Source organism: Rhinichthys klamathensis, unplaced genomic scaffold, assembly GCF_029890125.1.
Source record: "Rhinichthys klamathensis goyatoka isolate OS25496 unplaced genomic scaffold, OSU_Roscu_1.1 h1tg000244l_1, whole genome shotgun sequence".
NCBI classification, from domain to species: Eukaryota; Metazoa; Chordata; class Actinopteri; order Cypriniformes; family Leuciscidae; genus Rhinichthys; species Rhinichthys klamathensis.
In genome coordinates this window covers 1897616-1925080 of record NW_026606766.1, presented here as the reverse complement: position 1 = coordinate 1925080, position 27465 = coordinate 1897616, and the positions used below count along the sequence as shown (strand labels likewise).

General features: G+C 41.0%; 2 protein-coding genes across 2 annotated transcripts in view; one reads left to right on the top strand and one right to left on the bottom strand.

Annotated features, from left to right (window-relative positions):
* LOC130100552 (dynein regulatory complex subunit 2-like) overlaps positions 1-27465 on the top strand; it is a 220868-nt gene that overhangs the window by 19274 nt on the left and 174129 nt on the right. The window lies entirely within an intron of this gene.
* LOC130100551 (dynein regulatory complex subunit 2-like) overlaps positions 1-27465 on the bottom strand; it is a 114097-nt gene that overhangs the window by 785 nt on the left and 85847 nt on the right. Inside the window, exons 8-10 of the mRNA XM_056266033.1 lie at positions 2678-2724; positions 964-1035; positions 630-842 (exon numbers count right to left, since the gene is read on the bottom strand). Of these exons, the coding sequence (XP_056122008.1) occupies positions 630-842; positions 964-1035; positions 2678-2724 (332 nt within the window). The remainder of the gene's footprint in view (positions 1-629; positions 843-963; positions 1036-2677; positions 2725-27465) is intronic.

The following is a 27465-nucleotide window of genomic DNA, read 5'->3' as shown; positions in this document are numbered from 1 at the left end:
CTGAGAGTATTGCTAAAATGAATTCACTTAGTTCCAGAATGACATAATCTCTACTTCCAAAAAATATACAAAACGCATCCCTGTTGCAAGAAAAATAAAAAAATATTCCTGGTCTACTAATGATACAAGACACAGTTTCTCCTGTTTTTTTTTTATGCATAAAATGCTTAAATGTAAATGTATCATTAAAGGGCATTCTGTGTTCTGATATGGTTTTGCATGTAGCATGAAATTATGATGTTTTTGATATGTCCATGATTCTCATTTTCAGCATGTAAAACATATATAAATATAATAGAATTTTAAATGTTGGTCATTACAGTTATTGGCCAGAGGGTGAAAATACTGTATAAAGCAATCCCAAATTGCATCTCACCAAGTTCCAACATCCTTGTTGATCCTGGAACAACATTCCAATCAACCAATCAGATTCAAGGGCTAGGCTTACAGTTAATGTCCAGTTTAGGCTGATAACAATGGTTAGTGGTTTTTGGACAGAAATGTTGTTGCAGGATCAACAAAATGTAACTATTACTTGAAGGCATAAAGCACTTGTTTGGAAAATTGTAAAAAAAAATTAAAAAAAATTAAATGAGTGTATATATTAAATGTGGGTGTAATAAATGTACCAAAGCGTTTGTCTCCTGTAGTTTTTTAGCAGCATTGTTGCTTTGAATGGTAAGTTTAGTGAGCTGCTTCCTCCGAGTGGTTCGGTCCGCAGCGAGCTGGACTCTGCGATGTTGAAGTTTCTGGGCGAGCTTGTCACGGTCTGAACGAAGCTGCTGATTTGTTCCTTCGCTTTGACTAGAGCTCAGCTGACAGCGCTGAGCTGTGATGGCCTCCTGCAAAAGTTTTGTACAGTTTAAATTTCAATTACAGTAAATCATCAAAATGATGAAATATCACAATTGGAAGGAAAGTGCTTGTCCAAAGTAGTCAGAAAAAACTGAATTTTTGTCTGACCTGCAACTCCTGAATCTGCTTATTATGTGCGTCAATCTCTTTTTCACTCTGTTTATTCTTGAGATCCAGAGACTCATATGCTTTAGACAAGCTTTCGATAGACTCTTTGTGTTTGTGTAAATCCTTCAGCTCTCGCCACAGTTTATCCACTTCTCCTTTCTTCTCGGCTTTTTTAGACATGTTTGCTGACTGTGGATCACAGATTCAAAAGTCCTCAAAAGAGAAGATGTATTTTATTACACAAAATCAGAACTGGCTTGTCAATACAGACAGACATACAGACAGACAGATAGATAGATAACGATAGATAGATAGATAGATAGATAGATAGATAGATAGATAGATAGATAGATAGATAGATAGATAGATAGATAGATAGATAGATAGATAGATAGATAGATAACATAGATAGATAGATAGATAGATAGATAGATAGATAGATAGATAGATAGATAGATAGATAGATAGATAGGCAGATAGATAGATAGATAGATAGATAGATAGATAGATAGATAGATAGATAGATAGATAGATAGATAGATAGATAGATAGATAGATAGATAGATAGATAGATAGATAGATAGATAGATAGATAGATAGGTAGATAGATAGACAGACAGATAGATAGATAGATAGATAGATAGATAGATAGATAGATAGATAGATAGATAGATAGATAGATAGATAGATAGATAGACAGATAGACAGATGGAGATAACATAGATAACATAGATAGATAGATAGATAGATAGATAGATATATAGATAGATAGATAGATAGATAGATAGATAGATAGATAGATAGATAGATAGATAGATAGATAGATAGATAGATAGATAGATAGATAGATAGATAGATAGATAGATAGATAGATAGATAGACAGATAGATAGATAACATAGATAGATAGATAGATAGATAGATAGATAGATAGATAGATAGATAGATAGATAGATAGATAGATAGATAGATAGATAGATAGATAGATAGATAGATAGATAGATAGATAGATAGATAGATAGATAGACTCTGGGCTTCTTCGTTTAGGGGTTACACTTAGCTTCCTCCCGGTCAAAACCAATCAAATATAATCTTGTTCAATAATATTTTTATTATTATTTTGAATTTTTAAAGATTTTTATGATACTTTGCATTAATTATATAATTTTTATGAGCTATTTTTTTCCATTAGAATTAATATAATATTTTCCTATTATAAAAAAAATTTTTTCAATAAATGCAGCATTTCACATCAAAATAGAGTGCAGGCAAAAAAAATAATAATAATTCAAGTGAGAAGAGCGCCATCCAGTGGCTTTAAAAATATATAAAAGTGTGAAATGTCCTGTAACGCCTGTAGCTGCCTATATAAATACATAGAAAGGCTTTTTGATTCCTATTGTTGTTTTAGACATGATTTCTCTCTCTTATTCGTTTTTTTTTATTTAGATATATATTTAGATATTCTAAAATACTTTTTTAGAATAGTATTAGGTTTTGCATTATGATTACAATCAAACAATAACATTTGGTTAGAAAGGGAACACAATGCAAAGATTTGTGTTACTCAGTATTTGATAAAGCTGTACACTTTTTTTCTGCACAGTGGCTGATCTGTAGTTTGTTCCACCAAAAGTTTCTCTGAGTTTTCCTATTTTTTCGTATTTCCCAATAGTTTCCTATGGTCGGTCATTTTTGAGCGGGAGGAAGCTAACGTTAAGTGTGACTATTTTTTTACGACCCTTTAACATATCCGAATCATCTCCTTGATTATTTTGTGTGTTCATAGGTAATCTACAACCAAAGTCACCAAGTTTCATCCCCCTCCGATGAAGCAAAAAAAAAAGAAACATTTCAAAACGTAACAGTTTTCGGTCATTTTTGACCGAAGAAGCCCAGAGGGTTAAACTTTTTCCGTGCAGTAAGCTGTAGAAATTGAAAAAGATACACAAAACGTGTCCATTTCTAATATTTACAATTGTGGTTGGTAAAAATAATAATATTTTAGCGCCACTAGCATTATTTCCCATCGTCTTACCTTGTGATGTCCGCCTGTGAAAGTTGACCGTTTCCTAGCAACCACCAACATATTTCCAGCGGTGCGCGCGTATCTTTCAAATCACTAAAATAACAGTTGATGTCCTTCTGACACTAGATAAAAAGTCAAACGATTCCAAATGTATTCCCCCCCCCCCCCCCCCCCCCGGCAAAATCAATATCATATAGGCCTATTATTGTCCAATAATAAAAAAAATTTCAGCCAAAATCAATATCATATAGGCCTATTATTGTCCAATAATAAAAAAAATTTCAGGCAAAATCAATATCATATAGGCCTATTATTGTCCAATAATAAAAAAAATTTCAGGCAAAATCAATATCATATAGGCCTATTATTGTCCAATAATATTTTTTTTTCAGGCAAAATCAATATCATATAGGCCTATTATTGTCCAATAATATTTTTTCCCCCGGCAAAATCAATGTCATATTGGGCCTATTATTGTCCAATAATATTTGTATATTTTACCACCTTGATGCTTAAATAGGTAACTGTTTATAACTGTTTACTTATTTAAAGTCAAGAGTTTTGTTTGATTATCATTACAACATAAATTTGCTACATTCCAGTAGAACCGCAGCCGCTGCACAAACGACAAAAACTGATGAAGGAAGATTGTCAGCCGATTGCATCAGAAAATGAAAATGAAGAAGCTCGTCTTTAGTCTGCTAAATTATTGTGTAATGTAAAAGAACACTAAAATTACTTAAGTTTGAAACCAAGATCGAACATTTCAAGGTTTAAATAGTGTCGGGGCAGTTTTTTTTTATTTTAAACAGGGTTGCATCGGGTTTAGAGTTTATTTCTTTTGCGATGCTAAATAAGAAACAATAGGCTAATCTTATTCTTGCGACATTTTAAATTTGTATTGCCAAAGAAATTACAGCTAAATTAAACAATTAAAACAGTACAAAACGAAAATTGTCCAAAGAAACATATTAAATTAAAAACATGCGTTTTTCTTTGCCTCTCTCGCGCTGGATCTCTTTTTAACAAGTTTGTTTAGTCTCCCTCGCTGCGCGCGCCGGGTCTCTCTCGAAATTAAACATTTCAGGGTAAAAACACATCATACAGCTGATAATACTGTATATGTCGCTGCGTGTCAGCCATTCAAATCACGAAATAATTATTTAGCCTTTAATTGTTGCTTCAAAGACACAGCATGCCTTGTTGAATTCACCTTACATTATACTTTCTGATATCATCTCATTCAATCCTGTGGTTTTGTAACATAGAAACCTGCATTTTCTGTAAAGCTGCCTTGAAATTATATGTATTGTGTAAAGGGTTATACAAATGAATGTGTGAATTAAATTGAATTGACTTGAAAGTGCCATTGCATGGTTTATGGACCCAATCTGACAATACAGAAGAGCTATCACATTGTTGGCCCATTTGGTTTTATGATGATTTATACCCTGCATCTGTGCTTGAATATAATCATGCACAATTTCAGATATTTTTACTGTATAACTTTGAAATCATGGACCCATGAAGTTGACATAGTACAGTTAGAAGAGCCATTGCATTGTTGGCTCAACTGGGGGCTCTATATCTCAGCTGTGTTTGAGGGAGCGTTAAAGGTGCACCGGGGCCTTTATACCCATTGTGCTTGCCTGTCACCCTGCACAAGATTAGACTTTTTTTTACTGTTGCATTTTGAGGTTATGCACCCATGAAGTTGACAGATGTCAACTATGCAGTCATAGGAGAAGTTGCAGTTTTGATTTCAATTGCATTTTCTGCCCATTACGCGGCGCTGTTTCTCGGCCGGCTCAGAGGATGCGTTAAAGTGGACATGAGTACATTATAGTAGAGCTACTCCTCGAACGAAACCCAAAATTTGAGCAATTATTACTGTGGAATCTTGTTTTTATGAAGCTTTGAACTTTGCACTTTACACAATGCACAATGAGCCGCCTATTGCATTTTCTGGCCATTTCGCGGCGCTGTTTCTCGGCCGCCTCAGAGGGTGCGTTAAATTGGACATTGTCCCATAATATGACAGCTGTTCCTCTAATGAAATCCAAATTTTGAGCAGTTTTTACTGTATAATTTTTTTTAATGAATTTTGCATTTTACATAGTGCTCAATAAGCCGCCCAATGCATTTTCTGGCCATTTCGCAGCGCTGTTTCACGGCCGCCTCAGAGGGTGCGTTAAATTGGACATTGTCCCTTTATAGTAGAGCTATTCCTCTAATGAAATCCACATTTTGAGCAGTTTTTATCCCGCTTCTGGTATTTTTGTGGTTTTGACGAAGACATTTTCCTCTCAGTAACATTCAGATATAAAAACATAAAATTAACTTGCTAGGGTAGCAGATATGGTAATTCGCAACAAACCTCCGTATTCTGTTTAACACACATGTGTCAATTACAAGGCCCGCGGGCCAAACACGGCCCGCCACGACTTTAAATCAGGCCCGCCAACAAATTATGGTGATCAATTTATAATGTGGCCCGTGCGCTGTTTAAAAATACGGCTGTGAATATTACAACACCGCGTTTCCATTACCCTTCAAATTGCGCAAATTGAAATTGCGAATTGAAAATACGCTCAATGGAAACACGCCCATTTCCCAAAAACTCCCGTTTAGGCCTATCGCAAAAAAGTTTTTACGCTCGCAGGAGGTTTTTCAGGCAATTCGAAAAAGGAATATTTCGCAAAACTGCAATGGAAACAGGTTTTGCGCATTTACAGTCAGCTGACTTAGAAGACGCAGGGATAATAATAATAATTATCATCATTATTATAACATTTATTAGGCTACATATGTAGAAGACGCTTTTATCCAAAAAAGGAACAAAGCAATTCGTCACATCTCATTCATAATACAGGGCTAAGATTATCACAAATATAGGCTAAACAAGATTTTGACCTATATCCAAGTGTGTGTGCGAGTGTGGAGCGCGCACTGGATGGCGTGGGCGCGAACACTTGCATTTTCCTATCAACAGTGGAAACAACTTAAAATACACTATCATTTCTGGTCATACAGAAAATAATAATACATTATTCGCAACTACTTTGTGTAAACTCACAATAACAAGAAAACGTTGTGCTTTTGTAAAATAAAATAAAACAATCAGGCGCGCTTCATGGTCTCCGTGAACTGAAGCGCTAGAACTGAAACAAAATATAGCCTAAGCTAAAGCTTGAAATGTCCACTTTAAAACGAACAAATTCGAATCGAAAGCTAATACCTTCTGATTATGTAATCCGTATGAAAGGTGCATTTCTCTCCAAAGGTGCATCCGCCTTACAGTGGAGATGTTTTAGCCGACACTGATTTTTTATTAATAAACAATTAAAATATCTTGTTATTTTTTCATACACATTTATTATAGCCTATAACTCACCTATAAATCACCTTTCTGTGGGCTGTGGACCTGTGGTTATACGGCTCTTCTCATTCAGCACTGCGGGAAAAATATAATTTCCAGGTTCTAATTTGGCCTTAGAAAACCAGTAAAATCTAATTTTTTTCATATTAATTTGTCAATATTTTAAATGTTTAATAAAGGGGCAAAAAGTCATAAACAAAAATCTGAAAATTCGTCGATATTTTTTTTTTTTTTGCGCAGCATTTGGTTTGTGCAGTTCAAATAAAAATTTTGGTGTTCAACTTTGCGTTTTAAAAATACAACCATTCATTTTTCGTTTTGCAATTACGGGTTAAATAAGGAAAAACGAATGGACACAAAAGTACACTGACCGTTTGGACGTAATACAAGACAGAGTTCTTTCTTAAATTCATAAAAGAAACAATAATTACAGGAATACTGGATTCTAAACCTCAAAGAAATGCCACAATCAAGACCTCGGAGCAGAAATGAGGGAGAAACAGCCAGGAACTCTTAGGCTACATGTGCCGTTCGCAGTATAAGGGTCTGCCATTAATGCTTGGATAACACACCACGTCTCCTTCCATTAATAATAATAATGTCTAGAGCGGTGGCTGTGATATCTATAAACCTACCAACATCCGTTACCATGATTTTTGGAATGACTTATCGCGAGAGCATGGGCGGCGCTAGGGAGGGGCTAGCAGGTGCTTCAGCACCCCCAAGAAAGACCAAAGCACCCCGATAGCACTCCCCAAAATAATGTTGCCAGGGAGGCTGAACAGGTCCTTCAAATTAGGTAATGTTGAACACATTTATTTATAGCTGATTTGCTAATGAATGTATCCTTAGTTTATGTTTTATCAACTCTCCTTAAAGTCCTTCCTCTCAAATAATTTGGTCACGGATCATTTTTAACACACTGTCTCAACATGTATATATTTCTCTTTGTTTCAGCTGAAAAGGAAGTGCTGTCAAGGGCTTGTTAAACCTGTCTTCGTGGAGAGGGATGAATTCGGCCATCTTGTGCGTTTATGGAGAAGGAAAAAAGCTGCAAAGGCAAATGTTTCCAATGGTATGTCTGTGTTGGTCTTAACCCTTGATTGAACATTACTGCAGTTACATTTTGCACAGCATTTGATGTTTCTTAAACTTTGTTTTACATACTACACTACCCCATCAGTAAAGCGTCACTTCTGATGTAGAAATAGTTCATACAATTGACCAAGTCAGCAAATTCATGTGATATTGTGCAAGTGCACTCGTACAAAATTCTATAACTTTTACTCCAGCTGCTGTCATTGGCCATTGCCTCAACTCTCTTGCAGATTCTGCCCATTAAGTAGTCGGGACGTTTATATCAGAAAGTTCATATCAAGTCCATTGTATTCTTTATTAACCTTTAGATTATTGGCGCCGTCTCTTCTCGTACCAACAGTACATGATATCTTTCCACATGTTGATTTTTATTGACCACATCTGTTTAAGAAGCAAGAGTCTGGAAATGCTAGTTTAACAAGTTACGTGACGCATCAGATCTTCAAATAACTTGTCCTAATCAGATCACTTAAACGATTAGTTCACCCAAAAATAATAAAAGTAATTACTCACCCTCACCCTCATGTTGTTCCAACCCCGTAAGACTTTCATTCATCTTCAGAACACAAATTAAGATATTTTTGATGAAATCTGAGAGCTGTCTCACTCCTCCATAGAAGCTAAGGGATCGAAACTTGCCGGCCTAGAAAGTTAGAAAAGACAATGTTTAAAATAGTCCAAGTGACTACAGTGGCTCAACCTTGAGTTTATCCAGCGACGAGAATACTTTTTGTGCGCAAAAATAACGACTTATTTAACTCTTCATTTTCTTCTCTGTGGGCCTCTGAGTGAGTTTACGTAGTGTAACAGCGCAGCGCTTCTGTGTTGTACGTCAGAACGTAGGCACGCTATTGGCCGACGCAGGTCATGTGTGTGATGCGTGTGACGTACAACACAGAAGCGCTGCGCTGTTACACTACGTGGCTCACTCAGAGGCCCACAGAGAAGAAAATGAAGAGTTGAATAAAGTCATTATTTTTGCTTGTTTTTGCGCACAAAAAGTATTCTCGTGGCTTGATAAACTTATGGTTGATTGACGAAAGTCTTACGGGGTTGGAACTTGTAACAACATGAGAGTGAGTAATTACTGACAGAATTGTCATTTTTGGGTGAATTAACCCTTTAAGTTCGTTCATAACGCCAAGAACAATAACTATAATGATAACTATTCTAACATCCACAACAAACGGACGATAAAGTTCTGTTTATTATCAAAAGTGTGTGCTGTGGTAATGTTGTCTGCCATTTTAAGTGCTTAAGCTTTTTAAAGTCGAGTAGATTCTGATTGGCTGTCAAAGATTTTATAGTTCATCAGCTGGAAAAAAAAAAAATTTCTGAAAGTGATTCCAACGAAATTGTTCCTCTGTGTCGTTATATGTTAAATAGCTGCAGTGTGGGCTCATCCTTTGTGTGAAGAGGCCTTTAAACTAACAATACTGGCAGCAAGTAATCATGTTTAAAGGAATTAATTTATTAATATAGCTTGCTATTGAAGATACAGCTTTTTCTACCACCTTTCTCTCATTTTTAAAACTTACACCCAAAATTCTGCCAGTCTCAGTTCCTGTCTTAATGTATATGTTTAAACAACAATAGTATTTAAACATGGGTTCAATAGACATTTCTTGTTTTACAGCTGAAAAAGAGCAAGCCAGGCAAACCAGTATTCACCAGGACAACCAGTCCTGTTGGGGATGAGAAATGAACATGGCCTTCTCATGTATTCATAGATACTCATACATACATGTTTATAGCTGGAAATTACTTTATATGGTGAGTACTGACAGTTTTTCTGGAGTTTGTCACAAGGTGACGAACCAGCAGCGGAACTATATATTCCACGGAGGAATGTTTCCACCCGGAGCGCTTTCAACGGAACCCCCAGCCAGCCTTGTATGCATCACTACCATGGCAACAGCAGCCGCTGATGACAGAGTGGCAGCAGGTGCGGCGCATCAAGGGGCTGTTTGATGATTGGGACACACAGCGGTTGAAGCAGATAAAAACCAAGCTTTGGGAGACCAAGGGGGTGCAGTTCAGTTCAGTGCAGTGTTCTGTGTTCGGGTGCTGTGTCCTGACTTTGTTCCGTCGAGGAGGGCTGAGAGTTTCTGTGGGACAAATCGGCTGGTGAGATCGACCGCGGAAGGGAATCCGCTACTAAGGATTGGGTGGTGTGGAACAGAGAAGCAGAGGAGAAGTCGCCTTGGAGATATCAAGTCCCCCAGCTAAAGCCGCTTGCATACTGTTCCATCATCACTGTTGTGGAGAGCGGAGGAAACCCAGGTATCTGTTGTTCTGAGTGTCGTACATTCCAAGCCTGCTGTGTTCCGATTCATCATTGATGCTGTCCTGGAGAACGGAGGAAATCCAGTTATCTGCTGTTCTGAGTGTCAGATAATGTTTCATAATGTTTTTATGAAGTCAGACAGTGTTTGTACATGTGTGCTGAGCAGAGAGCTGCTTGAGTTATATTTTGCTTAGAGGTACAGTATGTCTGCAATGCAATGTTCACGGAGACAGTTGGCATGTTCTTTGCAGGGAAAGGAATGTTTCCACTGATGCAAATGTACCACTAATGTATACAACAAGGTTAGTTCTTAATATGGAAGTGGATTGTGCCATGTTTAAGCATGACGTGTACATATGACATATGTGTTCTAATTTTAAGAAGCTCAGAGCAACATGTTTTGTTACCTTACAAGGAAGCTGTAAGACTCTCTGTGATGTATAAAAACTCAATCTTACTGTACCACCACAGAGAAACATAAGGCATGAGGAGGTGAGAGGAAGGAGTAAACTTAGAGATGATGATGGGGTGAGAAGATAGACAAATGGGGAACAGTTAAATCTAGAATGAGACTTCCTCACCGGTAGCCTTATTGTTATATGCCTGTTTCTCTCTGTCTGACATGACAAACATTTAAATAATAAATCTATTGGCAAAAGTAACTGGTGTAGCTTCCGTGATTCAACATTAAATGGGGGAAGCATGATTTTCAAGTCTACACTATAACTAAGTGATTTTGTAAATAGGCCTAAATTGCAGGACAGTCAACAAGAGGTTCTTAATGATTCTGTGTGCAATCTGCACGTAATATGAGACCTACTGTTTGCGAAGTTCAAATCAGGGACAGAAAACTAAAAGGTTTTGAGCTAAGCACTCACGGAGTTGACCCGGCAGATGTTGAGAGTGTGGACTGGCCGGGACTGAATCTGCTTAGGGCCTGTTGCGGCGGCCTGACGCTGGAGGAAGGCCCGTTCCTTTGCGTTAAGAGGGCAGCATTGCCGTGTCCATTTCCCTATGGCAGGAATTTTAAATGGTCCGGTTTAAAGAAATACGTAGAAGTAGATTGGGAATGTTTCGCCCGCGGTTGCGAGGACCCGTTTGTTTGGCTTGACGCCCTAATTCTGTCCTAAAGATTCCTAATTCTGTGGATGAAAGATTCTTTATCGAACAGAAAGCTCGATTCGGACGTGTTAGGAAGGTACTGCGAGCCAAACGCTGCTAAACTGTCAGAGAAATGAGGTGAGACTGCTGAGTCTATATGTACACGTTTAAATCATGATTGCTGAGTGCTCTCCACCCGTGTTAATTATCTGAACGTGCTTCTCCCGAACTTTGTTAATAAAACATCATTTATTGAGTAACAACAACTCAAAGCACTTTCTGTGTCGTGTATGTAGCTTATGTTCTGTAGAACATGAATACATCACATTGTGTTGTGACTCATCAAGTTGAACTAAACAATAACAAATAAATGAAAGGCTTATTTCCTTTAGGAAGTAGATCAGAACCAACATACTGTAGAAATTGGACAATTTTCTTCTAGAAAGACAAGGTGTTGTTGAGGTGGAGGAAGACTGCAGGTTGCAGTCGAAACATGTCAAGGTAAAGAAAAAGTTTTTTCCTCCACCCGAACACCTTGTCTTTCTAGAAGAAAATTGTCCAATTTAATCATTAAGAAGACAAAATGAACATTTTTGAACAGCTTACTGTAGCTTCAGCTTATACTGTACTGTAGAAAACAGTGACAAAATGCAACACACTAACTAGACAGGCCTTTATAATTTAGTGATATGTTGTTCTTTGAGTGTAGGCCTAGAGTCCTCACTTCTCTCTGGTAGTTTTCCAAACTCCCTGAAAACTGCAGTTGTCAAGGCCCTCCTGAAAAAGAGCAATCTGGATAAGACCATCTTGAGGAACTATAGACCGATCTCAAATCTTCCTTTCATAGGCAAGATCATTGAAAAAGTTGTCTTCAATCAGCTGAACTAATTCTTAATCTCGAATGGATACTTCGACAATTCTCAATCTGGTTTCAGATCGCATCACAGCACTGAGACAGCGCTCATAAAGATAATAAACGATATTCGCTTAAATACTGATACAGGCAAATTATCAGTGCTGGTACTACTCGACCTCAGTGCTGCATTTGACACTGTCGATCACGACATACTTCTTGACAGGCTGGAAAACTGGGTGGGGCTTTCTGGGATAGTCCTAAAATGGTTCAGGTCATACTTAGAAGGGAGAGGTTATTATGTGAGTATAGGAGACCATAAGTCTGAGTGGACATCCATGACTTGCGGAGTCCCTCAAGGCTCAATTCTTGCACCACTCCTGTTCAACCTGTATATGCTCCCAATGAGCCAAATATTGAGAAAGAACAAAATTGCTTACCACAGCTATGCAGACGACACACAGCTCTACTTAGCCCTATCACCTAACGACTACAGCCCCATTGACTCCCTGTGCCAATGCATTGATGAAGTCAACGGTTGGATGTGCCAAAACTTTCTTCAGTTAAACAAAGACAAAACTGAAGTCATTGCGTTTGGAAACAAATATGAAGTTCTCAAGGTGGATGTCAGGAATCTTGGTGTGTCTCTAGAGTCAGACCTTAGTTTCAGTAGTCATGTCAAAGCAATAACTAAATCAGCATACTATCATCTGAAAAATATTGCAAGAATTAGATGCTTTGTTTCCAATCAAGACTTAGAGAAACTTGTGCATGCTTTCATCACCAGCAGGGTGGATTATTGTAATGGACTCCTCACTGGCCTTCCTAAAAAGACCATAAGACAGTTGCAGCTCATACAGAACGCTGCTGCCAGGATCCTGAGCAGAACCAGAAAATATGAACATATCACACCAGTCCTCAGGTCTTTACACTGGCTCCCAGTTACATTTAGGATTGATTTTAAAGTATTATTACTGGTATATAAATCATTCAATGGGCTAGGACCTCAATATATTGCAGATATGCTCACTGAATATAAACCTAACAGATCACTCAGATCATTAGGATCACATCAGCTAGAAATACCAAGGGTTCACTCTAAGCATGGAGAGTCTGCTTTTAGCTATTATGCCAGCCGCAGCTGGAACCAGCTTCCAGAAGAGATCAGATGTGCTCCTACAGTAGTCACATTCAAATCCAGACTCAAAACACATCTGTTTAGCTATGCATTTACTGAATGAGCACTGTGCCACTGTTCATCCGACTGTTTTTACTGTACTGGTTTTGTCTTTGTTTGTTTTCTAATTTCTAATTTATTTATTTTTATAATCTCTGGAAGAGATTTTGAAGGAGAGCGGGAGAGCCTTCACTCCGATGAGGCGAGTGAAGGAGTAAGTTATACTGCTGTATAAGAAGTCGCTGAGAGCGTCGTTAAGGGTAACGGCAGCAGACAGCGCACACGAAGCGTGCTCTGTGGGGGCCCCGCTGGGCATTACTGGTGTAGCACCACCCCAGCAGAGTACATCCCTGGGCTAGAGGTCCAGTGGCACCGTAAACCGTCTCAATCTCTTCCATCTCAGATAGGGGTGGACCAGTACTACTTTATTTTATTTTTTATTCTAAACTGTTTTAATTATTCTTATTTGTTTTGATTATTTTAAATTCTTCTATGTAAAGCACTTTGAATTGCCATTGTGTATGAAATGTGCTATATAAATAAACTTGCCTTGCCTTGCCTTGCCTTGCCTAGGCCTAGAGTCTCTAATCTCTAAAAATCTCCAAATGCTCGACATGAAACTGCGGTCTTCCGTCCGACCTTTTACTATCGTGTCAATTGATTTTGATATGCGCGAGGGAGAGAGAGACCAAGACAGCGCTCGTGTTGTTTGAAGACGTGAGAGTGCGCGCGCGCGGCCGGGGCTCTCTCTCTCTCTCTCTCTCTCTCTCTCTCTCTCTCTCTCTCTCTCTCTCTCTCTCTCTCTCTCTCTCTCTCTCTCTCTCTCTCTCTCTCTCTCTCTCTCTCTCTCTCTCTCTGCTCGCGGCTGTCAAGCGCAGCAGTCATTTTTTTCTACATCACTCACCGATCAAAAAAGGCTTTGGCGGGACAAAAATGTGCTTTGGTGGCCATATGAAACGTGTCATATGGCTTCTCATATTTGTCGTGTTTTCCGAAATATTTTAGTTTTATTCCACAAAGCTTACAAATAGTGTGGCTCTTGTCCAGCTCCCCCTTCAACTTCACAGAAGCCAAAATATTTCCACACGTCAGCTTTTAACGAGGAGGGTGTTTGGATCAGTCATCGCGTCTCTGTTATGTGCACAACACAGACGGTCCGGGCACTGCACTTCCGCGCTTCAGAGTTCCGTCAATATATTACGTTATTATACATATATATGTATGTAACCCAGTAGGTTATAACTATGTTGTTAATCAGTTACCTCAATTTATTAGCTTGTATTTGTTTAATTCAGAGATAAAATGTGAATTAACCGTTCATCTTTGTTTGTGATCATACGTGTATTTGTGCCTTTAAGAGCGCGCGTGCATGAGATACAAGTTTGATCGAGGTGTACATGTGGAAAACGTGGCTTTAACCATCAAGTTAGGTGTTTGATTATTTTATTGGTGTATGTGAATTAAGTCCCGCCCTCACTGGTGTTTTGTGTAATGTGAGTGGTTGTTCGGGACATGAGAGTTTTTGTTGACAAGCGCGAGAGAGAGAGAGAGAGAGAGAGAGACGGAGATTCAGAGAGACGCGTTTGCGGGTACAGAGTGATTTGATTGACGATTTATAAGTTTAAACAACCTTTAACTGTAATGTAGATCCAAGATGAATCGCTTGCGTGTGGGTCTTTGAGTTTGTAGCCAGTGTTTTTATAGTTTTTGTTTCGTGTGGCTAACCTGCCGTGTGGGAGCGAATCCGAGTGTTTTTCGGTTAGTTATCACTGCGCATATCAGCGCATCTGAACTGATAGTTTACAGCGACAGTTATACAACTGACTAAAGACTGTTTAACCTGGTTGTCGTCCTTCACCACGAGGGAGACCTTGAGGACCAGATAGCGCCCCAAATACCCGCGTTATTTGGGGTTCCTCTGGCGGCGTGGGAGGTGCATTTCGTCGGCTGACGAGGGAGAGAGAGGACGAGGAGCTGCGTGAGGCCTGCTGCAGGATTCCGGAGTTGCAGTATCATTGCACGTGGAATTGAGGTATCTTTGTTTGATTGATTTTGTGCTCAGGAGAGTGAAGGGGCCATTTTTCAGTTTCCCGGCCACCACGAACACGAGCCACGATTCAGGCCTGCAACGGGGTGGGTTGTGTGAATGACTGGTGTGTATGTGTGGGCCCACCGCATTAAATATTATTCAGTGCACTGAAAATAATATGTGTATATTTAGAGTATCGTTTGTATAATCTGAGTGGGTTATTGTGTACATTTCTCCCGTTTGAGGTCATTGGTGCTACCTATACCAAGTATATTTGACCTGGAGACTAATTCCAGTAGGTCTGGCAACTGATATAGATTGCCTTTAAAGTTTCAGTGTTTAAATTGTGTCAGATTTTATGGCAATGTGATTTTGTGAATATTTCACATTCTGAAATGAATGTGCTTAGCTAGTTATCCTTCAGTTACTTTATTCCAATTAAATCTTTTATTTGTTCTGTACTTTTACTCGTGTGTTATTCCTTTAAAAGTGTTGGTTGATGTCATTAGTCAGGGGGTGAGAGATTTAATTCTGAGTAACTCGTAAAAGGAAAGTATAGATTATTATTCTAATTTTCTAAAAGATAATTAATTCATTTAGTGACACCAGAGGGGCCTAACTTCAACATCTGTAGGCATTTAGTTATTGAATCTGGAGCGCTGTCCTACTTAGTTACAAGAAAGACAGGTAGGGGGCGCTACATAAAGTGGGGGCTCGTCCGGGATCTCCCTCTGTGAGTCACACAATAGTTGATGCTGAAAGAAGAAAAAGAGGAATTAACCTCAACACACCCCTGTAATTACATCATAATTAACTGAAAAGTGCATAAAGTGTCATCATGGCTCTATCAAAAGACCCCAGTCTCCAAGCAGAGTTGGCCAACTGGTGCAAAGATGCTAGCATTGAAGAGACTCATGCTTTAATGCTGTTAAACGTACCCGTTCACACCGAAGTGGCCGAAATTGAAGAGGCGATGGAAGCTGTAAAAGCTCTAGGGAGAGTTCGTGTAAGGGACACGAGGGAAGGACCCACTTCACATTACCTGCTGGTGTTGTGTGAGTGCAGACAAGCCATCGACCCAAAGCGCATACCTCCTGAAGTGTCACGGGGAGACAAGAAAGAGCCATGGCCAGTCATAGTAATCCAGACAAAGGAATCGGCTGCTGACACCGCTTCTGCAGGTTTTACAGAAAAGTTTGCGAAGTTCCTGATGGAAGAAGGAAAGTCTCTTAGCGATGTACATGCTTTGATTTCTCCACACAGTGCCACCGACAGTTCCCCTGAGTCAATTATACGCGCCATGGGGGAGGTCCTGGAAAAGACAGTAAAGCACTCGAGTGACAGCAACACCTACCGACGCCTGCGCACCTTTTCAGCCGTAGTTCCAACCCCCATGGGTGAGGAGAATATGGAAAATTGGATTGATCAAGCCAGGCTGCTGATAACTGAGTGTGACTGCTCCGAAAAAGAAAAACGACGCAGAATTGTGGAAAGCCTCAAGGGACCTGCAATGGACATTGTAAGAGCTGTCAGATTCTCTGATCCTGAAGCTAGTGCCTCACAGTATCTGGAAGCGTTGGAGAGCACCTTTGGATCATCTGAGTCTGGTGAGGATTTATACTTCAAGTTTCGTCTTATGCGCCAGGGAACAGGGGAGGCCTTGTCTGAATTCCTGAGACGGATGGAGAAGACCCTCAGCAAAGTAGTGGAAAGAGATGGACTGACTCACAGTCTGGTCGATAAAGTACGAGTGGAACAGCTGATTAGAGGGGCTGTGAATTCTGACATGATGTTGCTCCAACTGAGGCTGAGGGAAAGAAAAAATCACCCACCTTCTTTCCTGAGTCCGTTGAAGGAAATCCGTGAGGCGGAGGAGAGTGAATCGGCTCGCCACAGAATGTCTGCAAAAGCTAAGGCCATACATTTCCATGAAGAAGAAAGAGCCAGCACGTCTGTTATCCAGGAACTCAAGGCCGAGCTTCAAGAATTGAGAACCCAAATAAGGGGAGTTGAGCCAAAAGCCATGTCTACTTCATCATTAGTGATTGAAACTAAAGAAAAACCATTCAAGAAGACTGAAAAAACTGATGATTCAGAAGTACAAGAGTTAAAGAAACAGGTCCAACACTTACAGCAGCAGTTGGCAGTTCTGAGTGTCAGTTCTACTCAATACTCACCTCATGTTCCAGAGCAGCGGCCAAAACCATCCCAGTCTGTTTCCACGTCGTTAAGATACCAGTCAGCCCGAACAAGAGATGACTACTTCTGCTACAAGTGTGGAGAAGATGGCCATATTGCCACAAAGTGTCAAGCGCCACCAAATTCTGATCAAGTGATTCAGAAGCTGATTCGTTCTTTGAGGCAGGTAAAGGGTGGAAAGCCTGAGACGGCTGACAATAGAACTACTCAAAACCAAGCCTGTTTCTCCAAAAAGAGCCAGACCACCATCCATGAATCCAGCCGTCTTCCTAAAGGACTAGTAGGACCGGCATACACTGTAAAAGTGAAGCTTAATGATCGTGTATGTCAAGCACTGTTAGACAGCGGATCACAAGTGACGATTGTGTTTGAAAGCTGGTATTCCAAGAATCTGCCTGATGTGCCCATTCACCCGTTGACTGGATTATCCATATGGGGCCTCAGTTATTCCAGTTACCCGTACAAGGGATATATCATCGTGGATGTCACATTTCCCGCCTCTGTCACTGGTGTGGAGGAGCCGTTGTCCATCCTGGCTCTTGTATGTCCTGAACCCCAGGGTCCTTCCCAATTGCCAGTCATTATTGGTACCAATGCCAGTTTCTTCACCCGCCTTGCGGCCCTTAGCCATGATACAGAAGGATCCAGTGTTGCACGTGCTTTGAGAATCCAGACTCGACACCCTGCAATCCATCTGTCACAGCCGAAAAAGCCGGACCCTCTTCCTGATTCACCTGAAGGAGAAGTTCGATGGATAGGACCTGGCGATTGCGTAGTTCCCCCGAGGGGAGAAGTGTGTGCTGTCTGTAAACTGGAGACTGACAAGCCGTTAAGAAAAGAGATTTTTGTGGTGGACACGCCTGAGGACGCTAGTCTTCCAGCTGGAACATTCATAACCCCAGTGGTACTACCATCATCCGCCGTAGAAGGACAACGCATCCAGGTGATGATTCATAATGTAACATCAAAAAATATCTCCATTCCGGTGGGAACAGTAATTGCCAATGTATATCCAACTGACACACTCACTGCCAGGACTGAAGAACAGAGCTCCCAAGCAATAGACCCAAGTTTGTTTAAGTTTGGTGAGTCGTCCATTTCTGAGGCCTGGGAACGGAGACTGCGCCACAAGTTGGCCACCAGAGGTGATGTGTTTTCTGTTGAAGAATGGGATGTTGGATTAGCTCGTGGAGTGGAGCATCCCATCAGACTGAAAGACCCAAAACCGTTCCGCGAACGCTCCAGACGCATCGCTCCTGCAGACATCGAGGATGTACGACGTCACATCAAAGACTTGTTAGCAGCGGGAATAATTACAGAGTCCAGGAGTCCGTATGCATCGCCCATTGTGGTAGCACGGAAGAAGAGTGGGGCAATCAGAATGTGCATCGATTATCGCACTCTAAATGCTCGTACTATCCCTGATCAGTACACTACTCCCAGGATCGACGATGCCTTGGACAGTTTGGCTGGTAGTAAATGGTTTTCCGTGCTGGACCTCCGCAGTGGGTACTATCAGATAGCCATGGCGGAGGAAGATAAAGAAAAGACAGCGTTTATCTGTCCCCTGGGATTCTTCCAGTTTGAACGGATGCCTCAAGGGATCACTGGAGCTCCAGCCACCTTCCAGCGGCTCATGGAGAAAGCTGTTGGTGACATGCATCTCCTCCAAGTAATAGTATACCTGGATGACATCATTGTGTTCGGACGCACCCTTGAAGAACACGAAGAGAGGCTGTTAAAAGTCCTGGACCGTCTGAGAGAATGTGGCCTGAAAGTGTCAATAGATAAGTGCCAGTTCTGCCAGGCTCAAGTTCGGTATGTGGGACACATTGTATCAGCTGCTGGAGTATCACCAGACCCAGCCAAGGTTGAAGCCGTAACACGCTGGAAAAGGCCCACTGACCTAAAGACATTGAGGTCGTTCCTGGGGTTTTGTGGATTTTACCGGAGGTTCATAAAGGATTACTCCGCCATTGTAAGGCCTTTAACAGAGCTCACTAAAGGTTACCCGCCAACATCTGGGCAAAAAAAGCAAGTCAAGTGATGGGAAGATTTACTTCAGAGTATCGGAACCCTTTGGAGAGCGTTGGGACGACACTTGTACAGCAGCGTTCCATAAAATCATTTACTGTCTCACCCATGCCCCAGTACTTGCTTTCGCGGATCCTGCCAAGCCTTATGTACTGCATGTAGACGCTAGTCTGAGTGGACTGGGGGCCGTTTTGAATCAGGAGCATTCTGGAGGAATGAGGCCCGTGGCCTACGCAAGCCGGAAACTGAGTGCATCAGAACAACGGTACCCCATACATCAGCTAGAGTTCTTGGCACTCAAGTGGGCGGTAGTGGATAAGTTTCACGACTACCTATATGGAGCCCAGTTCGTGGTAAAGACCGACAACAATCCCCTGACCTATGTGTTGTCAAGTGCCAAGCTGAGTGCGACGGGTCATCGTTGGTTAGCTGCCTTAGCTACCTATAACTTCAGCTTGCAATACAAACCAGGAAGTGCCAACATCGATGCGGATGTATTGTCTCGCTACCCCTGTGAATCAACTGCTTGCTCTGAATGGAAGGAGATACCCAAGTCAGGAGTAAGAGCCATCTGTCAGTTAGCAGTGGTTGCTGAAAGTGGAAGCTCATCATCCAGACTGGTGGATCCGTTGGGTGTGTTACCTGAGGGTATTCCTGAAGCTTTCTCTTGTCCCACAGCTTTGGGGCTTAGTCAAATGGAACAGTTGAGCACTACTGAGTTGAGGAAAGCTCAAGAGGAAGACCAGGTAGTTGGTGTAGTAAAGCGAGAAGTGGAGTCAGGAAGGATTCTTACTGGTACTAGGAGTTCTGATGCTACCATTGCTCTGTTACAGCGGCAGGGAGACAAGTTAAAGATAAAGAGTCAACTTCTGTACAGAGTCACCAAAAGTTCCTGTGGTAGAGACAAGACACAACTCGTCTTACCCGAGAAGTACTGGGCTACTGTGTTACAATCATTGCACGACGACTCTGGTCACTTGGGAGTAGAAAAAACTACGGAACTTGTGAAAGACCGTTTCTATTGGCCTAGAATGTCTGCATACATAGAGCAGTATGTCAAGGATTGTGGCCGGTGTGTAATGAGAAAGACGTTACCCAAGAGAGTGGCCCCACTGAATCACATACACAGCAGTGGGCCATTCGACTTAGTGTGCATCGACTTTCTGTCAATTGAACCTGACTCAAAAGGTATTGGTAATGTTCTCGTCGTAACAGACCACTTCACACGCTACGCTCAAGCGTTCACCACCAAAGACCAGAAAGCTCTGACTGTGGCTAAGATACTGTGTGACAAATTCTTCGTTCACTATGGCTTACCCTCTCGCATCCATTCTGATCAGGGTCGAGATTTTGAGAGTGGTCTCATAAAAGAGCTTCTAAGCATGTTGGGAATCCGAAAGTCCAGAACGACTCCCTATCATCCACAAGGAGACCCACAGCCAGAAAGGTTCAACCGAACACTTCTTTCCATGCTTGGTACGCTGAATCCCGCAGAGAAAAACAGATGGAGTCAGCACATTAACAGATTAGTACACGCTTACAACTGTACTAAGAACGAAGCAACTGGGTTTTCCCCATATTATCTTCTGTTCGGAAGAGATGCTCGTCTGCCAGTGGATGTGTGTTTCGGGACTTCGCCTGATGGAAAGGAAGCGGGTAGCCATCGACAGTATGTGGAGAAAATGAAATCAGAGTTACAGAGAGCATATCAGTTAGCCACCGAAACTGCCCAGAAAAGTCAACAAAGGAACAAACGGTTGTACGACAAGCGAGTGAAACACCAGAGCTTGACTGTGGGAGATCGTGTGCTGATAAGAAATCTGGCCATGAATGGAAAGAACAAACTTGGAGACAAGTGGAATTCTGTTCCTTACCTGGTGGTGGAAAAGCTAGAAAACTTACCAGTGTATCGCCTGAAACCTGAGTCCGGAATGGGAAGTGCAAGAACATTACACCGAGACCATCTCTTGCCAGTTGGGGATCATGTGAGGTTGACAGATGCTGGAGAACCTACAAGAGTTGTTGCTCCGGCTGAGACCTGGACAAGATCTAGGGAGAGAAAACGGAGAAGAGGATTAGGAGAAAGAAATGTAGTGCCGACAGGGTGTGAGTTGAGAAACTCCTCTGAAAGTGAAGAGGATGACGTGTGTTATTACTACTCGGATAGAGTGGAGAGACAGCACAGTCCAGAGTGTGTTACACTGGAGGACTCTACAATGGAGGATGAACCGGTTAACTGTGGATGGGAGGTGGATAGACCTTTTGACGACATGGCAGAGCCGATGATCATGGAAGAAGGCCCTAGAGAGTTTCCCGATCGAAGTTCAGAGACTAGGGGAGATCCTGGTTTAGAAGGGGGAGAGATGGAAAGAATTAACGCTACTAAAGAGGTAGTAGAGACAGTTCATTCCCGCCCAAAAAGGGAGATACGACCCGTAGTCAAGTTGAGCTATGATTCTCTGGGACAGCCCACTAACAGACCCTTAACTCTGATTCATAGAGGGATGGTCATAAATGTAGAGGGTGGGGAAGGTTCAGAAAGGAAACCCTGTAACACCATGTGGTGTCATCCTATGGCACAATGTGTTCGTTGTACTCGGGTAAACCCTTCTACTGAGCCTAAAGTCACCATTAAGGTGTTGAGAAGTAATCTCATGGGGTCATGAGATGTTTAGAAGGGGGAGCATGTAACCCAGTAGGTTATAACTATGTTGTTAATCAGTTACCTCAATTTATTAGCTTGTATTTGTTTAATTCAGAGATAAAATGTGAATTAACCGTTCATCTTTGTTTGTGATCATACGTGTATTTGTGCCTTTAAGAGCGCGCGTGCATGAGATACAAGTTTGATCGAGGTGTACATGTGGAAAACGTGGCTTTAACCATCAAGTTAGGTGTTTGATTATTTTATTGGTGTATGTGAATTAAGTCCCGCCCTCACTGGTGTTTTGTGTAATGTGAGTGGTTGTTCGGGACATGAGAGTTTTTGTTGACAAGCGCGAGAGAGAGAGAGAGAGAGAGACGGAGATTCAGAGAGACGCGTTTGCGGGTACAGAGTGATTTGATTGACGATTTATAAGTTTAAACAACCTTTAACTGTAATGTAGATCCAAGATGAATCGCTTGCGTGTGGGTCTTTGAGTTTGTAGCCAGTGTTTTTATAGTTTTTGTTTCGTGTGGCTAACCTGCCGTGTGGGAGCGAATCCGAGTGTTTTTCGGTTAGTTATCACTGCGCATATCAGCGCATCTGAACTGATAGTTTACAGCGACAGTTATACAACTGACTAAAGACTGTTTAACCTGGTTGTCGTCCTTCACCACGAGGGAGACCTTGAGGACCAGATAGCGCCCCAAATACCCGCGTTATTTGGGGTTCCTCTGGCGGCGTGGGAGGTGCATTTCGTCGGCTGACGAGGGAGAGAGAGGACGAGGAGCTGCGTGAGGCCTGCTGCAGGATTCCGGAGTTGCAGTATCATTGCACGTGGAATTGAGGTATCTTTGTTTGATTGATTTTGTGCTCAGGAGAGTGAAGGGGCCATTTTTCAGTTTCCCGGCCACCACGAACACGAGCCACGATTCAGGCCTGCAACGGGGTGGGTTGTGTGAATGACTGGTGTGTATGTGTGGGCCCACCGCATTAAATATTATTCAGTGCACTGAAAATAATATGTGTATATTTAGAGTATCGTTTGTATAATCTGAGTGGGTTATTGTGTACATTTCTCCCGTTTGAGGTCATTGGTGCTACCTATACCAAGTATATTTGACCTGGAGACTAATTCCAGTAGGTCTGGCAACTGATATAGATTGCCTTTAAAGTTTCAGTGTTTAAATTGTGTCAGATTTTATGGCAATGTGATTTTGTGAATATTTCACATTCTGAAATGAATGTGCTTAGCTAGTTATCCTTCAGTTACTTTATTCCAATTAAATCTTTTATTTGTTCTGTACTTTTACTCGTGTGTTATTCCTTTAAAAGTGTTGGTTGATGTCATTAGTCAGGGGGTGAGAGATTTAATTCTGAGTAACTCGTAAAAGGAAAGTATAGATTATTATTCTAATTTTCTAAAAGATAATTAATTCATTTAGTGACACCAGAGGGGCCTAACTTCAACATCTGTAGGCATTTAGTTATTGAATCTGGAGCGCTGTCCTACTTAGTTACAAGAAAGACAGGTAGGGGGCGCTACATGTATATGTATATGTATATGTATATGTGTATATATATATATATATATATATATAATATATATATATTTTTTTTTTTTTTTTGAAAATCGATTTTTGACATTTGCGAATCGATTCAGAATCGTCCACGTCCGCATCGCGATGCATAGTTATTATGTCTTATTACAAAATCTAATTGTGTATTTACCAAACACAATCCTTAATAAATAATATTCACCATATTTTGTTATCCAACACCATACAAAACTTTACTGGATAATACAGCATAAATACAGCTAAAGTAGCATATAAAGACTTATGATATTTGAGAGAAATAAAAAAAGGGTTGTTATAATCATGATATTTATCTCCCTATCAAAATCTTCTTCCATGTATATAAGCAATTTGCAATTGTTATCGAGCACAGTACAGTACAAATGATGGACAAAAGATGTGATCAAATCAAATAATTTTATTTTCACAAAACCATGAACCCAAGTGTGTACAGGTGATGAAATTCTTTTTTGCAAACTCTGCAGAATGACAGTATGGATGACAAGTATAGCATATTTACACAACACATACAGTATTCATATACACAGCATATGTTAGGGACTCAATACAAGTAGAGAACAATCTATGGTACAATATTATACTACACTGTAAAAAAGGATTCGAGGCTTTTGCTTCCTCAACTCATTTTCATAAGTCAGTTCAACTAAAATGTTGAGTGTACTTAAGATATCAAGTTTACCTGTGCCCAACTACTTCGTTGAATCAGAGTAGTTCAGGCAACATAGATTTCTTAGTTGTATGATGAGCGGCCCCTGCATGAATAGTAGGGAAACCCCGCAGAGCAACGGCTTACAACGCGTGCAACCTACGAGAAACCTCCATTTTGGATCAAGAGTTCCTGAGGTAAGCTTGAACTTCTATCTTTCTTGTTTGTATGAAAATGTTTGTTAAATTAATTGTGTAAACTAGATACATATTACACAGGGTTGTCAGTGGCCACGAATTTGTCCTTTGTTTTACGAATTCGTTCCCTCTATAACGTTAGTTAAGTCTTGTCGTCGAATTAAGAATTCATTCACTTAACTTATTAATTTGTTCCCTCGTTTTATTAAATTGTGGCCACGTTATACTACGTTCCCTGAACTTCCCTCATTTTTAATAAATACGAGTGAAGGAATTATAATGCAGCACGAGGGAATTATTTTTTTAATGTGTGATCACAATTTAATTAAAACGAGGCAATGAATGAATATGTCGTAGGGAACGAATATAGAATAAAATATAGAATACGTAAGTTGTCTCGTTTAGTGCTGTTTCAAACCTTAGATATCAATAAAACATCCAACAGTAATGTTAAATTTACCTCAGAAAAGCCATAGGGTATCTTGCTAAATGTATTACATTTTTTTTTAATACTTTTATCCTAGCTTGTTGAACATTGGTGACCTTGAATGTGCTCTTATTATGACTGTTGACTAAGGGGGTGTGAGTCTAAGGGGTGTGGTTCGTTCATAATGTTTTTCAGGTGTTGCAATTTAATAAAATGACTGCATGCTCCTGTGTGAGTGTGCACGACAGTCAAACGAAACCCGATGGCTCCGTGAGTTTATTCCTGCGTCATGTTTTAGCCGGTTTTCTACCCTTTATGTTATGATGGCGAACTTAACAGGTTATGGGCCCAGGAAGGAGTTTGGAAGCCGGTGGAACCGTTTATGTTTTGACGGGGATGAGAAAAAGTATGAACTGTGGGAAACTAAGTTTCTTGCGCACCTGCGTCTGCTCAGTTTGAAGAGCACCATACTGAGCGAACCACCTGATGATGACGGTGTAGAAGAAGACGCGGAGAAAAATGAGGACGCGTATGCAGAACTGATTCAGCTGTTGGATGATAAAAGCCTTTCCCTTGTGATGAGAGATGCAGCGGATGATGGAAGAAAGGCGCTAAAGATTCTGAGAGAACACTATGCTGGTAAAGGGAAACCACGAGTGATCAGCTTATACACAGAGCTTACGTCTCTTCAGAAAGCTGTCAATGAGAGCGTCACAGATTATGTCATTCGCGCAGAGACCGCTATTACAGCTTTGAGAAATGCGGAAGAGACTTTAAGTGATGGCTTGTTGATTGCAATGGTTCTGAATGGCCTACCGGACTCTTTTAAGCTATTTTCCATCCACATAACCCAAAGTGATGAAACGATAACTTTCACGGAGTTCAAAACAAAGCTGAGGAGTTATGAGAGCACAGAAAAGTTTAGTGCTGCTTGCTCAGAGGATGACAGCGTGATGAAGGTGAAAGCAAGAGACGGGTGGAATATGAAATTGACCTGTTTCAACTGCGGACAGAAGGGACATAAGGCTGTGGAGTGCATTTCTACGAGTGAGCATAGAGAACAGCGACAGTGGTGTAATTTTTGTAAAAGTTCCACGCACAGGGATGTGAATTGCAAGTGGAGAAAGCGGGACAACGTGAAGCAGGTGATGGATGAGGAGGACCATACCTTTGCTTTTAAGGTGGGCCAAGTGGATGCCGTCCTGGCCAGCGAGGTGAGGGAAAAAGGTCTCATGGTTGATACAGGAGCCACGTCGCATATCATCCGGGACATGACACAGTTCAAGGACTTTGATGAAAGTTTTGAGCCACATAAGCACATCCTAGAGCTGGCTGATGGAGAGAGGACCAGCGGTATCGCCTTGAGGAAAGGTACGGCCAAAGTTCGCCTGAGAGACAACAATGGTCAAGTGGTGGAAACGATGCTGATGGGGGCGTTGTACGTCCCATCTTTTCCACAGGACATCTTCTCAGTCAAGGCAGCGACGTCCCAGGGAGCGACGGTCATTTTCAAAGAAGGTCAGAACAGACTTGTTCATAAGAACGGTGTAACATTTGACATTCAGGTGTATGATAGACTGTTCTATTTAAGCACGGTTACAGACGATGTTGATCAATGTCATGTATGTTACGATATCCACACATGGCATGAAATTCTTGGTCACTGTAATTATGAGGATGTGTTGAAGCTGGAAAATGTCACAAAGGGGATGAAAATTAAAGGTAGAACTGAAATGTCTAATTTAAAATGTGAAGTGTGCATACAGGGAAAGTTTGCTCAGAGCAGGAACAGGGAGGCAGATGAAAAAGCAAAAGTTCCCCTTGGACTTGTGCATACAGACTTAGCTGGACCTATGGAGCCGGTAGCAAAAGATGGTTTCAGGTATATCTTGGCCTTTACTGATGACTATTCAGGTGCAATCTTTACATATTTTTTGAGAGCAAAGAGTGATACAGTCAAAGGAACCGAGAAGTTCATTGCTGATGTTTCACCTTATGGTAAAATTAAATGTATGAGATCTGATAATGGCACCGAGTTTGAATTTCAGTCCCTGCTCAGCAAAAATGCAATTAGACATGAAACCTCAGCTCCCTATTCACCCCATCAGAATGGGACAGCTGAGAGGAGCTGGAGAACTTTGCTTGATATGGCAAGGTGTATGTTAATCGAGAGTAGCTTACCAAAAATGTTATGGACGTACGCAATCCAGACTGCAGCTGTTATTCGCAACAGATGTTATAACAGACGTGTAGAACAGACCCCATACTATATGCTGACTGGAAAGAAGCCTGATCTTTCAAGAATGAGAATATTTGGGTCAGAGTGCTATGCATACAAACAGAACAAGAAAAAGTTAGACTCTCGATGTGAAAAAGGGATTTTCATTGGTTATGACAAGAATAGCCCTGCATATCTAGTTTTCTATCCAGACTCAGGAAAAGTGAACAAAAGTAGGTTGGTGGAGTTTATCACAAAGAGTGGGACAGAATGCCACACTCAGACAGATCAGTTAACGTGTGAAGATGATGTGCGTAGGGAGAGCGCCGAAACTCACCTATCAAAACCTGAGAAAATAGAATTAATAAATCCCCAGGACATAAGATCTGAAACGTGTGACCCAAACCCCAACACAGGTGAAAGGGAAAGTGTTGAGAGCAGGCGTTATCCACAGAGAGAGAAGAGGCCTCCACAGTATTTGAGGGATTATGAGTGTGGAATAAAATGTGATGATGACCATGCACTAGCCAGTATTGATTATTGTTATAGAGTTGCATGTGATGTACCCCACACTCTAAAGGAGGCTA